The sequence below is a fragment of the Wolffia australiana genome, chromosome 5, assembly GCF_029677425.1.
Source record: "Wolffia australiana isolate 7733 chromosome 5, ASM2967742v1".
In the NCBI taxonomy this organism is placed as follows: Eukaryota; Viridiplantae; Streptophyta; class Magnoliopsida; order Alismatales; family Araceae; genus Wolffia; species Wolffia australiana.
Window position 1 is genome coordinate 2,152,372 of NC_135839.1, and position 16,536 is coordinate 2,168,907.

General features: G+C 36.7%; 1 protein-coding gene across 7 annotated transcripts; it reads right to left on the reverse strand.

The window, feature by feature from the left end:
* Nucleotides 1–1,966: 1,966 nt before the first annotated feature.
* Nucleotides 1,967–14,262, reverse strand: LOC144702992 (uncharacterized). Of its 7 annotated transcripts, none has more exons than XR_013581445.1 (11): nucleotides 13,669–14,262; nucleotides 12,074–12,308; nucleotides 9,162–9,331; nucleotides 7,281–7,423; nucleotides 6,892–7,069; nucleotides 6,237–6,801; nucleotides 5,702–5,814; nucleotides 4,792–5,032; nucleotides 2,781–2,869; nucleotides 2,582–2,693; nucleotides 2,215–2,354 (listed from the first exon to the last, which is right to left on the reverse strand). XR_013581445.1 is itself a non-coding variant. In XM_078575042.1 (9 exons), exons 1-9 carry the CDS (start codon nucleotides 13,890–13,892, stop codon nucleotides 2,127–2,129), a joined length of 2,091 nt encoding a protein of 696 aa, XP_078431168.1. In that variant the 5' UTR covers nucleotides 13,893–14,262; the 3' UTR covers nucleotides 1,967–2,126. The 7 variants fall into 7 exon arrangements, 4 of the variants coding, with proteins under 4 accessions (XP_078431168.1, XP_078431167.1, XP_078431169.1 ...); XR_013581447.1 differs by having other exon boundaries at nucleotides 2,781–2,881; XR_013581446.1 differs by lacking the exon at nucleotides 2,781–2,869.
* Between the last annotated feature and the right edge of the window lie 2,274 nt (nucleotides 14,263–16,536).

Genomic DNA, 16,536 nt, shown 5'->3' on the forward strand with positions numbered 1-16,536 from the left:
GAAAGGTTCAAGTCTTGATGTGTTCATACTATGATTAGTTTATCATCGTAATATCAAATATTCACTCAATCAGCTTTATGCTCAGATAATAGAATTTTTTATTAATCTTTATTTCCATGAATTTACTTCTTGATTTCCCAGTTTTATTTGACTTTATTTCTCCCTTGGAAGATTTGACCATTCCATGACATGGAGCAGAGCTCGTGGGAATTGACTTTAGGTCCATCAATCTTAGTAACTATATCATATTTTTACTGATTCTAACCTAAGATGGGGCTCATATTTTTGTATGAGATAACAAATATAAGAAATGATAATTTATCGCAAGATCCAGCTGTAAAAGTTGTTGACATTAAAAGGATATACAAAAGTGAGAAGAGCGCATCAGTGAGTATTTTCCAATGAGAGATAATTTTTAAGGAATTTATCCTTTCATTTATATGTGGCTAGATTATGTAAAGATCCAACGTACAGAAGAAAATGAATTATCTCATTTACCCCCAGTAAATGTCAACAGTTATTTACGCCCCAGTAGTTTTCACAATAGCAAGAGCTTTCCCTTTTAATCCAAAGATAATAAATTTTTAATTTATAAAACCCTAGTTTAAACAATAATAAATACATGATGATCAATATTTATCCTTTGACAAAAGTATTTGGCCGACCATTTGAGACAATTATTCACAAATATAATTCCATAAACATGTCTTCACGTTTGTATATAATATTTTATTTATTTTTATTATTATTTAATATTTAATATTTCATATTTAATATTTGAATATTTAATCATTTAAAATTTTAATTAGTATTCATTCAGCTTAAGCTCTACCTCATTGACTCATTTAAATTTTGCATAATATTTTCCTGTGCAAATATGTCATTTATTAGGCTACTACTTTATTAAACAAAAATAATATGAAGTAACATAGAACATTTTCTTTCCCTTCACCATCTGTTCTTACAGCCCAACCCTGTTAAAAAACAATGGCACTTTATTTATAGTTTTTATTAAGCTCAATGTGGCACTAGGGAGGCATCAAGAAACTATCAAAGGTAATATTCTCCCAAACCAAATTGGCGTAACATGTACTAAGGATTTATTATGCAAAATACTTGGGAAATAGGTACCGAGGATTTGTGAAGTTTTCCCCTTCATCTCAATTTCTTGCTGTTATCTACTCCCTAACCTAGCAGACAAATGGAAGCATACATAGCGCAATCCTGATCAGAAATGAAGATTCTTTACTTAGATAAAATTTTATTATTATATATTCATCCATACTGTTATATTTGATTTGCAACAAATGGGCACTGGGGGCAATGAACTTAAAATGTAATATTCCTGAAGTAAAATGGCTCTTATGGGATTATCACGCAAAAGTCTATAGAAATGGGCACTATGGAATCATGATTTTTTTTTTCCCACAACCATTCATTGTCTCCATCTGTGACCAAACAAAGCTGACTCATGGAAAGCCTTTTGGTCCAACACTGTACAGACTCAGATATATATTCCTTTAATAGAATCAGTCTTCTCATTTATCCATATTATTATATGTACAAGATGTAGAAAATGGGCACCAGGGAATGATCACAATTTTTGCCTTCATCTCCTTTTTCTTCTCTCGATCTATGATGAAAATCAGCTGACACATGGAAAGCCTAAAGCCTAACCCTGCCCAGAGACAATGATACTTTCCTTGAACGGAAATTATCTTGTTAATTACTTATGTATATTATTAACCCCAAGATGCAGAAGATGGGCACTATCCACCTTCACCTTCATTTGTTGTCTCCATCTGAACTGAAATTCAGCAGGCACATGGAAAGCCAGAAGGTCCAACCCTGTACAGAGAAAGTGATACTTTCCTTAAAAGGACATTATTCTTGTTAACTACTTATGCTTTTAATTAACCCCAAGATGCCGAAGACAGCCTTCACCTTCATTTGTTGCCTCCATCTATACTGAAATTTAGCTGACACATGGAAAACCTGAAGGCCCAACCCTGTACAGAGACAGTGATACTTTTCCTAAATGGAAATTATTCTTATTATTTATTTATACTTACTCTTAACCTGAAGATGCAGAAGATGGGAATTAGGGGGGGCATCATTATCTGCCTTCACCTCCTCTTCTTGTCCCCATCTTCCCCACAAAGGGCAACAGGAGCTGCTGGGATGCTGACCCACCATTCTCGCAGCCGCCTCATCCAACGCTCTGTGCTGGGTTTCCTTGGTGGAGACTGCCTGGTGAAGAGTTCCAGGAAGGCAGCAAAGAGGGTGAACTTGCTGGGCAGCAGAAGCATGGCCAGAGCCCCTAGAACTAGCCCAACTATGACCTGGTTTGTTGCCTGAAAAAGTAGTAAAGCTGTTTTAAGTTCCAGAGAAAGTAATTGGTCATATGTTGGTTAAACTGACTCATGCTAACAGTAATTATGGAACTAGATAAAAACAAGGAATTAACAAAAGGGAATGAATCTGGTTGTAGAATTTTTGTGAAGGTGAATAAAGTAAATTGGGCTGTATTTGAGGAAAAATAAAAAAGAAGTACAGCATTAAGAAATAGATGATAACTCACTGAGACGATATCCATCGTATATGATATATTCCTCTCAGGATTTATCAGAATTGGTACGTTCATCTGGAGACGTATTGTCTTCAATGTAATTTGGATGATGCTAGAGAGTTCCCTGGATGAAGAGGAGTTAGATATTAGCAAAGAGGGTAAACTTAAGAGCCACCGTTCCGTCCCTCCCTCCCTTTGCATTGCTTCATACCATTCTCCTGGCCTCCTATCCCTCTCATTCCAGTGACGATCTTAGCACCAGCATCTCTTCTACCTCTTAGTCTCCCTTCTTGAGCAGTCCTAAATCAGGGACTGTTTCCTCATTTCACAAGCTTAGAGTACATTTTGATAGGAACCCAATAAGGGTGTTATCACTCACCTTTTAAAGGGAGATGAGTAATTTAACTATTTTCTTTTTGTCGACACGATATAAAAAATAATCATAATTAAGAACTCATCTCAATTACTACAGGAGATATGCTTTTGTGGAGTCAAAATTCTACATGTGTTAATGATAGTCGACATCGTTGATGATCAGCTGATTAGAAAGATAATAGGAAACAGTTTGAGCACTGATGAGAGTAATTGACCTCATAAATTTTACAGGGAAGTTATACATATATTTGCATCAGTTTCAACGATCATGCGGGGATAATACTTCTTTTGGTTGCATTAACGACATAGAAATAATAGTTCAATAATCGACCTTGATTAGATAGGGAGATGAGTGTGCAGGGTGGGAATTTGATCTTTTTTCTTATTCTGCCGGAAAATTTCTGCACGTCCAATGTGGTGGTGAGTAGGATTCCCGGTAAGATGATGATGATGATGATGATGGATTGTCACAATGAAAGCTATTATCATCCATCTGGAGAAGAGGGAAGAATTTTTGGAGTGAGTTTCTCACAACAACAGAGACGATGACAAACTTGTCTCATCATCCACATGTCAATGATGAACTCATCATCGTCATTGTCAACAAAGATGACAACGAATTATATTCACACGTCATGTATTGCCACTGTCATGATAGAAGATAAAGTCATTCTCCACTTGGAGAAGAGGAGTGATTTTTTAGATTAAAGATGATGAGTGGAAGATTTTTCTGAATGGTGTTCGCACATTCAGAAAAAAATCATCATGGATGACAAATTCATCATTGTTGGCTAACCCTTGTAGTGCAATTCGACATCTTAATCAGCTTTGAGCAATGATGAGTGAAATTCGACATCTTAATTTATACTGAAGAATTATGATCAAATAAGTAATAAAGGATTCATGAACTTATCGGTCAGCAAATATCACAATGACTGATGCAACTAACAAGATATGTAAAACTAGCTGGATAACTAAGGCATTCGCATTATTATGGACATGATACAAAACAGATACTCTATTAAGAATTAGTCAAGATAAATGCATAGCAAACATAAGTTATGAAAACGGTTCCACAACGTACGAGGGCTGAATTCATTCTCTCCCTAGCTATGAGATAGGGATCATTTACAAAAGTCAAAATCATACTACTAAATGATAGCTAAACAAGTAATAAAACAATATCTGAAAAATATTAGGGGAGAAAATATCTCTCAAAAACTGAAATCTCTTGAAGACTGGAGAATGGAAATATAATCATTAAACATACCCTAACATATTCAAAAACATGAAAATGGATCACGTATGGAAGATGAAGAAGAATATGAATTATCAAGATCAAACGATAAAAATATTCAGATAATTCTGGAATCTACATATCTGAGTGGAAATTGCTGGTCAATGGGATAATGACAAAAAAAAACAATTTGGAATGCCTCTAGAATGATTTTGTTTACCTATGTCAGATATGTAGATTCCAAGAAACATGCATCAAGTATAATAATGAGAAAAAAAATCGAATAACTATATGATAAGATAGCTAAGTAAGTAATGAATGAAAAATATACTCGGGGAGAAAAGTGCCAAAAAATTACAGGAAATGAATCTTTTAAAGGCCAGATAATAGCCTAAAAAATAAATAATATCCTAAAAATATTCAAAAAAATGAAATTGGAGAACATATGGAAGACAAAAAAGCAGACGGATGAACTCAGTATCCATATCATAAAATCACGAAGACGTTTAGATCTCAACATAAAACATTAAATAAAATAATTTCATGTGATTCTGGTTTCTAAATAGATGATAAAATAATTCTGGAACACTTCTAACATGATTTTGTTTACCTGAGGAGGGACAGCAAGCAGTAGAGACCGAAACTTGAGCAGAATTATATTTCCATCTTGGGCAAGTTCCTCAACGAAGGAGACAGCGTTTTGGACGGCAAGAAGGTTCTCCATGGTGTTCATTGGCGGAGGTGTCTTCACTCTAATTTCTTCCACCCTGCCTTGCCCAAATAGGTGGCTAGCAGACATGAATATGGCCATAAATAAGAGAAATATGGCTATCACCCTTGTGATCCATCCCCTGCCCATCGATCAAGTAAGAAAACTTGACTAAAAAAAGGTTAGAAAAAATGATGAATCATATCGATAGATCTATTGATAATTGTGTTCAAAAAGATTTTTGATAATTTTTATGGATGATTAGTTAATTCATAAGTTTTTTGGATAAATTTGGTATTTATTGATCTTTAAATATGAATTTATAGATGTTTTCAAAAAAATATATGAATTTATAGATAAGTTTGATATTTTTAATACCTTTAATAGATAAATTTATAGGAAGTTTATATATCAATTTACAGACAAATTTCAAAAGCTTGAGTAGATAAAAGAGATAAAAAAATTCCAAAAAAATGATCCCAGGATTCATCCATGGTATGATTCTTTTGGAAGTGCATGAATATAATATTTTTCAAGGAATAAGATTCTGATCTGATCCCAGATGGGGAACATATGAGAATAGCAGGAGTGAAAAAGGGAGAGGTGAAAAGGAAGTAACAATGAGTGATTCCCAATCCAGTAAAATAGGGTTATTTAGACCCTTAATCAACCTGGGAAAAGGTTATTCTGTTTCCCACTTAATTCAATAAAATGGATATGTATCAGATTTGCGGGAATCTGACAAGTCAGTACGAAGAAAAGATGTGGCAGAGTTTTCATGCATTTACTCACAAGAAAATCAGATTTCTACCTGTAAATAATGTATGAGCCGACGAAGCAGAAAACCAATGTTTTAAGAGAATCATCCCAGTGGTAGACTGACGCCAGAAACCTTCCAAACTCCGTGACAGGATAAAGCAGCTCCTATAAAATTTCAGAACGCTAAGTTTGAAACTTGAGAAATTATTATTAAAAGGAGATGATATTTTTAAATATATTCCTACTTAAAGATATGAAACATATAAATCTACAGGACCTTTGCTCTTGCAAACATGAAAAATAGTATCTTGTAAAAAAGGATAATGGAACACATCAAATCGAATAAGAGAAGCCAGTCAATCAAGCATAGACGGATTTACCTTCTTAACAGACCGTGATGCAGAAATTAGACAACTGTTGAACTCTGTAAGGGGGAGTAAATGTGTGGAAAAGAGAAGGAAGAGAGGAATGAAGAGAAGAGAGCAGGAATAGAAATCAATAACAATAGGGATAGGAAAATTCCATGAAGAAATATCCTGCTTCCAACAAGGCCCGTAAAAGCAATGACAATTAAGACTATAAGGTACCTTCATGAGAGCCACATTGTTGTTAATGCCCTCAACTTTGACTCCATCCACCGATTCTTGAGCCGACTTGACTGCTTTGAAGTTCTTCTTTGAGTCGCGCACAGCTTTCTCAAGAGGAGACAGTTCTCCAACAACAGTTTCACCCACAAGCAATCCATCTCTGCTCACCCGAGGCGAGAGGACAAGGTCCGAAAAGAATGAAAGCGCTGACATGGAGCTCGTTCCACCTTGTGGTAAAAGTTTTTTTGCTCGGTCCGCCTCTCTCAAGACTGCCATTTCAGCCAGTGTCTCAAGGATTGAATCGCCTCCGGGAAGCTGGTATGTGAGATTGAACATGAGAACAGACTCATTCTTTAGAGATATCGTAGGATACAGTTCTTCTAAGACTTGCAGCCTAAGAATGCCTAGCACAGCGCGCAAGAGGGTCTCCTCCCTCTCCAGCCCTCTAAGCTGGTATTTTCTTATAAACTTATGAGTATAAAGGATTTCGTGCAAAATTGCCACCCAGTAATCTCGCCGAGAATTCCCACTAAGTTCTGGGAATTCTATAACAACTGCCTCTGATCTGCAGAAGAAAAAGATTACACAAATTAATTCTACCCGTCTGCTTATGAATCAAGGAATTCCAAAAAGTTTTCAATTCTTTCGGACTTACAAGTTTACTGATCTATACATCACGCCTTTGTCAAAAAGGCGCGCACCCCATGGCCCCGTCAACTCAGGCTTTATGACTTGCTTGAGATCGTCAGCCAAATCATAGACCTTTGGTTTATCATAGTTCAACACCCGAAGAGGCTCGAAATAGAGTGCATGATCAGTTAGAGTCAATCTTCCTGCATTAGACAAAAATCTACCCAAAAATCAGAAATTCCCATTAAAAAAAGTATCCATAGTAAAGGTAACATCGCTCGAACAAATGAGAGAGGAGACAATGGGGCAAATAGACCCAAACTTATCAACAACAAGGTTTCCTACCTTTATACAGAGTAGGACCCCATTGTGAAGGAGATATCACAAAACCTTAATTCCAACAAAACTTCTTACCCGGCCAGGCAGACATCCCAATGTGTTCAAGCACTGGTTGTGTAGTCAATGTCCCCTCCATGGCAAGAACTCTCTCTCCTCTGGAAGCTCTCTGTCTGGACAGGTGGGATGATTCTGACTGAACCTTCATTCTTTTAATTATCCTGAAAAGAGAAAGAAACTGCCAAATCAAAACGTATTATGGGTTCAGTATGATCGTCTTAAAAAACAGATTTAAGATGATCCAAAACCCCAGGCCCGTAGCTGAAAATTATCTCTTTGACGAGAAAAAAATATGGAAATCAGAGAAAAAGGAGGAAGTCCAAGGAAATTCCATTCATCACCTCGTTGGGGAATGTTAGAAGTGGGGGTAATGATTGTAATTCTCTTCCTTAAGGCTCCAATAGTTTAATTGAGTTTAATTGTAACTGGATAGACTCTTCATCTTCCGTGCTTTATATTCTCCACTATAGATCAACAGTCATGGACATGATCTTAAAATTGAATTTTTTTTCTTTGAAGATAAGAAAATTGAGGGTATTTTTCTTTTTTTGAAATTTTGAACTGTGATCACATGCCCATGCTGTGGTCACCAATGAGGACTTCCCAGGTGGTCACCCATCCTGATACTGCTCTTGCCGAAGCACGCTAAACATCGGAGTTCTAATGGTATCTGGTACACTGGTGTGCTGATACTAGTGCAAGAAAATTGAGGGTATAAGCAAAATAAGAGGCAACAGAATGGAACTCCATCAATGTGAGGGGGAGAGTTAGAAATATGGGTATTATTGCGACTTCACCTTCATAAGTTTACTGTCCCTGTGCAGGGGTATTGAATCATCTAGTTAAATTCAGTTGACTTTATTTTCCCAACTCTATCATCCCGTCTTACTCGTTTATAGCTTCTACACTCTATCTTCTTCCTGATAGTTCAATAACCTCGAACAAGAAATTGAAGATGGCCCATAAACCAGGTCACCAAATGCGATAACAAAAGGGTCATCATTTATGAGGACTGAAGGGTCGATGCTCTCAAAGGGAATGCCAACCTGATAAATCATCAACCAATAATGTCATTGTTATCAGAATCCAATTTTTATATCATTACACCATAGTGATTTCTTCGATAAAAATGTGGGTTATGAATGCCCTCTCCCACGGGGCTACTCAGCGGCCCTCACCACCATTCATACGGCTTCCATAGTTAACCTTCCCTGCTCCACCACTCTACAGGGGGGACTGTTATCAGTAGGGGTGTCATTTTATTTTCCCTTTCTCAAGATGCCTCACACCATATTTCTTCAGAAAAAATCTCTTATTTGCTTGTCTCTTGTTTCTTATTCAATCTTCTCTGATTTAGTTCAACAACCTGTTCAGGTACCAAATGGTGGCCTAGTGGGAGAGACGGTGAAGGAAGAGAGAGAGGTAGGAACTAGTCTGCGTGAAGCCTCCGGGCATCACCGCAACAGCCACCCTGCCTCACACTGCCTGAATACGATGCAAATTGCACCTCAGCGAAACCAACAGGTTCATATGACAAAAGACGACACGCCCGAATGTGCTATGAAAGGTTATGTATGAACAATGAAGACAACTAAAACAGCTAAGCTCCCACCAAAGGCTCAGCCGAGAGCTGAGCCACGTGCTGTCCTAGCTTCTAGGATAGGTCTTGAAGAGGTTCCCATCACAAAATTAAACAAAACATTTGAGATGATCCAAAACTCGTCTATCTTTTTATCATCTGATCATGGAGATAGGAAGGAAGGGAACGAGGGAGGCTACCATCCCTGTACGTCCTCCCTGATCACAACATATCTTAAAGTAGAAATGTTTGTGTCCTTATAGGAAAGAAATATGGGTACCGTAAAAATAGGAGGCATTAAATGAGAGAAGGCAAAAAACCTGTCCAGAGCCAGCAGATATTTTTCATAGATGTTGAATGGGAGTCGTCCCCCAGTGGATGAGGCAAGAACTTCAAATAGATTTGCCCCTGTAATGACGTCAGCAATGACAGCCACTGCAGGCGCAATCCGGGAGAATGCTTCTACGCCGACTGTGCTCTCTCCATCTACCTGCCGCATGAAAATCAGCTGAGATTCACAAAGAATGATGTTTAAAAACATCATCATGATAATTTGTATCATTCTCATTATAATAACAATCATATGTCTTCACCATGGAACATCTTCAGATGCATTTTTAAGATAACAATCATCATCATTCCAGAATTATAACGCAAGGCGTGTTTGATTTCACCAAGAAAGATCATCATTTTCATCACAAGCATATTGTTCTGCACCAGGAATCATCTTCATATACATAATTATGGTTATCATCTTCATCATTCCCAAAACAATACCTTAAATAATGTTTGTAAGTACCAAGGAAGATCTTCAAATATATCATCAGAATCATTCTTGTAGATGAAATGATGAGCAGTCACGGGCTAGGTTACTGAGAGCTATTTTGGTACTAGCTGTAAGGCTAGCCATTATACAATTGAATTGGGCTGTGTAATTCGGCCCACGTGTGAAGAGATTTCTGAGCAACGATTTACCAATAAATAGAAAGGGACCCCAAAACAGAAGGGAACAGGTCTTTTCTTTGAATGATCTACCACGTGTCTTTGTCGGGAGATCCTCTCGCCACCAGAGAGGGACATGGCCAATCCAGCTTGTCCTAGCCACTACCTCCATTTACTTCTCTCCCTGCTGATCCCTTCTCATACAACACAATGTTAAGACCCCGTTTCCCTCTTTTGTAGGAGTAGAGAGTTCAGGGCTGATTCAACTAAAAACAGTTCGTTGCCACCAGCAAGGTTCAGAACAAAGGGGATGAGAGAAAGAGATGTTCGGAGAAGGGAGGAAGGAGTGAAGCCGGTGGTTCAGAGAGCCCTTCTCCTGCGTAGCTAGTCCGTCGGGCGCTAAGGTAGATTAGGGCACTGAGGATCAGTTCATGAGGAGAAGGGGAAATGAAAGAGTACCGATTCTTTGTTAACGCTTTCCTCTTCGATCCCTCCTCTTAAGGTGGGTCTCGCTCCCCTGACCTCCACCCTGATGGGCTCTGTTACAGGTCGCGGGCCAAGATGTGGCCCATGCGGCTTCCTCTTGTAGACTCGTAGTGGAGTCATAACACACTACAGTTGATCTCTCTCTCAGACTCTTGAATCTTCTGGCGTATTCTTGGACTATTACTATTCTTGGAAATATTGAATTCAAGAAACCGATCCACGTCGTTTCACATTTTCTCGGCAGCTGCTGCGATATCTCCCCCAAGGGAATCGTAACATCCTCCACCCTCTGTGATCCTAACTAGAAATCTCCAACATGAAAATTTACCTAGTAATAATCACATTTATATTAATCTTCACCATGGAAGATCTTCCAATACATCATGGTGATCATCACCATCATCATTCTCATAATAATTATCACAATTATATGCTCATGCATCAAGAATGCACAAGTTTCATCAAATACATAATAATAATCACAATCGTATTCCTATGCATCAAGGAATATCTTCATGTATACCATCATCACCATTCTCATAACTCCTCGGCCTTCATTCCTTCAAAAAAAATCTGATATGATCCCAGTACTAGTTTATGAAAGTAGGAAGGAGATTGGACATTAAAGAGGGTCCATAACCAGGAAAGGGAAGACAATGGTCCACGTAGCCCAAGTGCCGCTGACCTTGGAAAGTAACTTCCAGTTTTTTGACCGGTAAGGCAGATAGGAAATAAAGGAAGGCTAAAAATTTGAGGAGGGACCTCCAAAGGAGTTATCTTTGGCATTTGGACTGAATAGAAGGCGTAGACATAAAGGAGAGATAGTGGTTGCATTCGGTCTGGGACTTCGACAGAGTGCTTGGGCTATTGGGAAGTTTGGAAGATAAGGATCATAACACTTTAAAAATTGAGTAGAATCAAAACTTGACATGATCCTCTCAGGACCTATCAAGAACTTTACAATATACTGAGGGATCCGCTAAAACTGCTCAGGTCAGGGATATGATCTCGCTGGATGAGATCTCGCCCCTCAAAAAGAAGAATTACCGAATAATTTCAAGACAACAACTCCCATTCTCAAGAAATGTCTGGTGAAAGAACTTGAATGGAGACAAGAAGAAAGCTTGAAGAGCGAGCAAGAAACAAGAAGAAGAGCAGATCGGCTCTTCTCCCTTCCGGATCGGGAAAGATATCCCGGTGTCCAGCCCTGTGAAACAGTAACTTGATTACTTTGACCCGCCCTCTCTGCTTTATATAGTGCTCGAGAATTGGTCAAAGCTCCTTGACCAGCTTCGTCAATACCGAGTCAAAGCTGTAATAGTCATGATCCAATTTGTCTTGCACCAAGCAAGAATTTTCGAATGAATCATCAGTAGCTTACTCGCAGTAATAATCACAACCATTTTTGGCTGCACCGATTAAAGATTCCATATACATCATCATGATGATCATCATCACCAGAGGCATACTAATTATCACGTTCATATTTGTATGCATCAAGCATGATATTCATAAACATCACCATGCTCACAATTGTCATCATATCATTCACATGACAATATTCACAATCATATTGTTATCCACCAAGGAAGATCTTCATGAACATCATCATCATCACTATCATAATTCCTGAACCTTTTTTTCATCACCATTATCTTCTATGTACATCGTCATGATTCTCAGCACCATTATCGTAATTCTTCAGCCTTTTTCCATCACCATTATCTTCAATGAATATCATCATAACCATCAACATCAAGAAAGGCAATAAAAACCCAAAATTAGAACGGCAAGAAAGGCAAACCTTGACCTCTGACTGGCTCGCGGCAGAATGAACTTCCCAAGCCAGCATCATATCAAATGTGAGCCGGCGAAAGTTCTTGTCAGAGAGATAATCTTGCGTCTGAACAGAAATCATGATCGCCCTGAAGCAACAGTATTCCAACAAGTTCCTCGCATAGCAATCCTTGCCCTTGATCATCTCTGACGCCTCCATATCGAAATTCAACTCTAACTCGTCCATCGAAACATTGAGAATCCTGCCCATGAGCTATTATACATTAGAACCTACCATTCTGTATATATGGTTGTATTGTGTCATAACTGTAAAGAAACATCAATGTTTAAAGTTTCAACATCATTAGATACGTTAGAAAGTTTTGTACAAGTACAAGCTGATCTTACAAAGATTAAATTATCGTACATATCACCGACTAGAATTAATAATAAATCATGAATAAGATCAAGGGAACAATCAAAACAGAGAATTCCTGATCAGAGGGGAGACGGGTCGATCTAAAAAAGAAGATTACTAGAAGCATCAAGAACCCTAATCACAAGCTATTATTCTGTATATTATTGGGTATATTATGACATAAGCGTAAAGAAACGTCAATGTTTAGAGTTTCAACATCGTTAGATAGGTTAGAAAGTTCCGTAAAAGTACAACCTTATCTTACAAATATTAAATTACCGAATATTTAAGAGACAAAAGTTTATAATAAATCATGAAATCAGAATAAGAGAACAGTCAAAACAGATAATTCGTGATCAGACGTGAAACTGTCGATCCAAAACGAGAAGATTACTTGAAGCATCAACAATCCTACGCACGAGCTATTATTCTGTATATATTGGGTATTTTATGTTATAACTCTAAAGAAATGAAACATCAATGATTAGAAGATAGGTTAGAAAGTTCTGTGGAAGTGCACACTGATCTACAAATATTGAACTATGGTAAAAAAAAATGAAAATTAGGAATAAATTATGAAATCATTAAATCGGGTTTGAGAAGAATCAAAACAGATAATTCGTGATCTGAGGCGGGATCGTCAATCTAGACGAGAAAATTACATGGAGCATTAAGAATCCCACACACGAACTATTATTCTGTATATATTGGTTATATTATGTTATAACTGTAAATAAAAATCAATTATGAAACATCAATGATTTTTTTTTTTTGAAAGAATATGAAACATCAATGATTAGATAGTACACGTCGATCTTGCAAACATTGAATTATCGTGAATGTAAAATATTAAAATTACTAAAATTATGAAATCAGATTAAGAGTGCAATCAAAACAGATAATTCGCGATCAGAGGGGTGAAGTGTCAATCTAAACGAGGAGATTACTTGGAGCGTCAAGAATCCTACCAGGGAGCTATTATTCTGTATATATTGGGTATTTTCTGTTCTAACTGTAAAGAAATATCAACGATTAGATAATTCAGAAAGTTCTGTGGAAGAACGCGTTGATCTTACAAACATTGAATTATCGTAAATACAAAAGATTAATATCTCTAGTAAATTATGAAATCAGATTAAAAGAACAATCCAAACAGATAATTCGTGATTAAAGTGGAGAAGTGACGATCTAAACGAGAAGATTACTTGGAACAGCGGGCGACGATTACGTTGGCGAAGGGGGAGAGCTGAGAAATCCACTTGTTCTGGGAACGGCGCAACTCTTCGAGCTCTTCGTCTATAGAACTACGGCGAGAGAGCATCCATTTCATAGTTCCTTGGCCCACGAGATCTCCTAGAAGATCTCTCGTCTTCCCCATCATCGTCATTTCTCCAAGCCCAGATTGACCCAATTGAAATCGAGCCTTCATATGGGATTATATTCAAAATCAAAGCGCCCCCCCGTGGAAGAAATCGATCGGAATCCAAGTTCCATCGTCTTCTGGGCAATTCCCTCTAGTAAAAATTGAAATTTTCGCCGACCGACCTTGAAATTGAACGAACCCACAAATTCCCTCTAGTAAAAATTGAAATTTTCGCCGACCCACCTTGAAATTGAACGAACCCACGAGCCCAATTCAACTGAGATAGAGAAAGGAGATGGGTAGTGATGGGGAGAGAGCAGAAGAGAACACGTGCACTTATCAACCTTGTCACTGAACCGCAACGCCGTTTGGAGAAGATTGATGCCGACTTTGGGATGAACAGTGCATTGGAATTGTAAATCTTGGAATTGGGTTGTTCATCTCTTTCCAGCGCTTGCCAATATTGAATAAATACACTTAAGAGAAGAGAATTATAGTTTTTTTATTGTTTGTTGTCTGTTTTTTTAGTTGAATGTGACTACGATTCGATCCATGGACATTTATTTGTGGAACATTAATTAAAATAATAGTGTCTGGCATGAAAATTTTACTTGTACAATGTTTTGGAAGGTTCAATCTGGGATGCAGATTATGAGTGCAGCATTATAGTCTGTTGATCAAGGATTTTAATCATTTCAATAGAAGTAACTTAATAGTTTTTTTAAGTTGATCATGACGATTCAATCCATTGACATATATTTTTGCCACATGAATAAATATAATAGTGCTTGGTATAGAAAAATTATACTTTTACAGTGTTTTGGAAGGTTCAATCTGGGATGCAGATTATGAGTGCAGCATTTCAGTCTGTTGAGCATGGATTTTGATCATTTCAGTTGAAGTAACTTATAGTTTTTTTTTTGAAGTTGAACATGATGATAATTCAATCGATTGACATATATTTATGCCAAATTAATAAAAATAATTGTATTTTGCATGAAAAGCATACATTTTCAGCGTTTTGGAAGGTCCAATCTGGGATACAAATTATGAGTGCAGCAATATAGTCTGTTGATCATGGATTTTAATCATTTAAATAGATGTAACTTATAAATTTTTTTAAGTTGAACATGACAATGATTTGATCCACTGACATATGTTTATGCCAAATGAGCAAAATACCAGTGTTTGTCATGAAAATTATACTTTTACTATGTTTTGGAATGTTCAAAACTGGGATGCAGATTACGAGTCCACCATTACTATCTGTTGATAAAATATTTTAAATATTTCAAAAGAATTGCATCTTCTTTCCTGTCATGGATTAAGGTGTGTCCATCTGCATCGTAGGGATTTTTTTAAGGGCAACATGAGGAGATAATTGAAATTGAATCATAGATATTAATATGATTGCACTTGAGTGGTGTTGAGGTTTAATGCCTACTAATGCAAAATTTAAGACATGAACCATTCGTGATTAAAAAGTAATCAAATGGTTTTTTGAAATTTTGGGTCTACTTAGTGATAGAGTAATGTGAAAATAAACTATATATTTTGGATTGGATAATTAAAAGCAACCTGCGTATCTCATTATGTTTTAATGGACCAAACTTGAGGTTTAATGTCCACGGATATTTCTAATGCAAACTATAAGATGGGAACTATTTAGGATTGAGCAGTAACAAGATGGTATTTCTTAACTGGGTCTATTTAGTGAGTGATAGATTAATCTTAAAATATGATGCATTTTATTGGATTAGATATTTGAATTCGAATCACAGATACTAATATGTGTGTAATTGACCAATATTGAGGTTGAATGTCTACATTATTCTCTTATGCAAGCCATAAGACATTAGCTATTCACCATTCAGCAGTAACAATATGGTTTTTCTAAAACTTCGGGGTCTACTCAGTGAGTAACAGCCAAACGATAAAATTATAATATATACTACGGGATTGATGCATTTAACAATTGGTTGATGGAAATTAAATGCTTAGTTTGAAGAACTGGAAATTCATTCCTTTGACCTTAACAAATTATACACTAGGATACATTAGCAATTGGTTGATGGAAATCGGTCCACGATTCTTTGACATACTCTGGAATGACCACATTTATCTCGCTATGTCATTGCACTGGGATCAATTTTTTCAACAAACTGTGATCATTTATCATTTGCATGCATCAAATGTAAAGTTGAAATTTCAGCAAAATGTTTGAATAAGTACACGAACTATGCATATGTTTTATGATCTAGATTGCATAAAAATTTAAAGATGATTACAACTTTTTTATTAATATTTGAATATCTTATGAAATATCCATTCCTCTACATGGCAGCCTACTTCTAGTCCATGTTCATGGGTTTTAAGGAACATTATATTTGAAAATTTCAGCAGGATAGATCATTAACAAGAAAATATAGCCTTTATTGATGTAATTTTTATTTTAAAGTACAGATTAAAAATGATTCTAGAAAATTATATTATCCTTATTTGTGATTTGACTTGATTGTATCCAATGTGCACCACCATCATCCGACATGTCAGTAGAACATTTGTTTATATGGCATGCATATAGGCGCATCACCCTTGCAACATCAATATATTTGTCACTGTTGTGCAATCATGTTTTACTAATACGATATAACTTGGTAAAGTGATAAATTAAACTCTAAAATAGCATGACACAGCGTACTATCAATCG

Excerpts from the sequence above, each read along its gene's own strand:
- LOC144702992 (XM_078575041.1), bottom strand. The coding sequence starts at position 13,892 with ATGAAGGCTCGATTTCAATTGGGTCAATCTGGGCTTGGAGAAATGACG. Across the intron at positions 9,332-12,073 it reads CGAGCCAGTCAGAGGTCAAG|GTAGATGGAGAGAGCACAGT; the intron begins GTTTGCCTTTCT and ends TTCATGCGGCAG. Across the intron at positions 7,070-7,280 it reads TGGGATGTCTGCCTGGCCGG|GAAGATTGACTCTAACTGAT; the intron begins GTAAGAAGTTTT and ends TGTCTAATGCAG.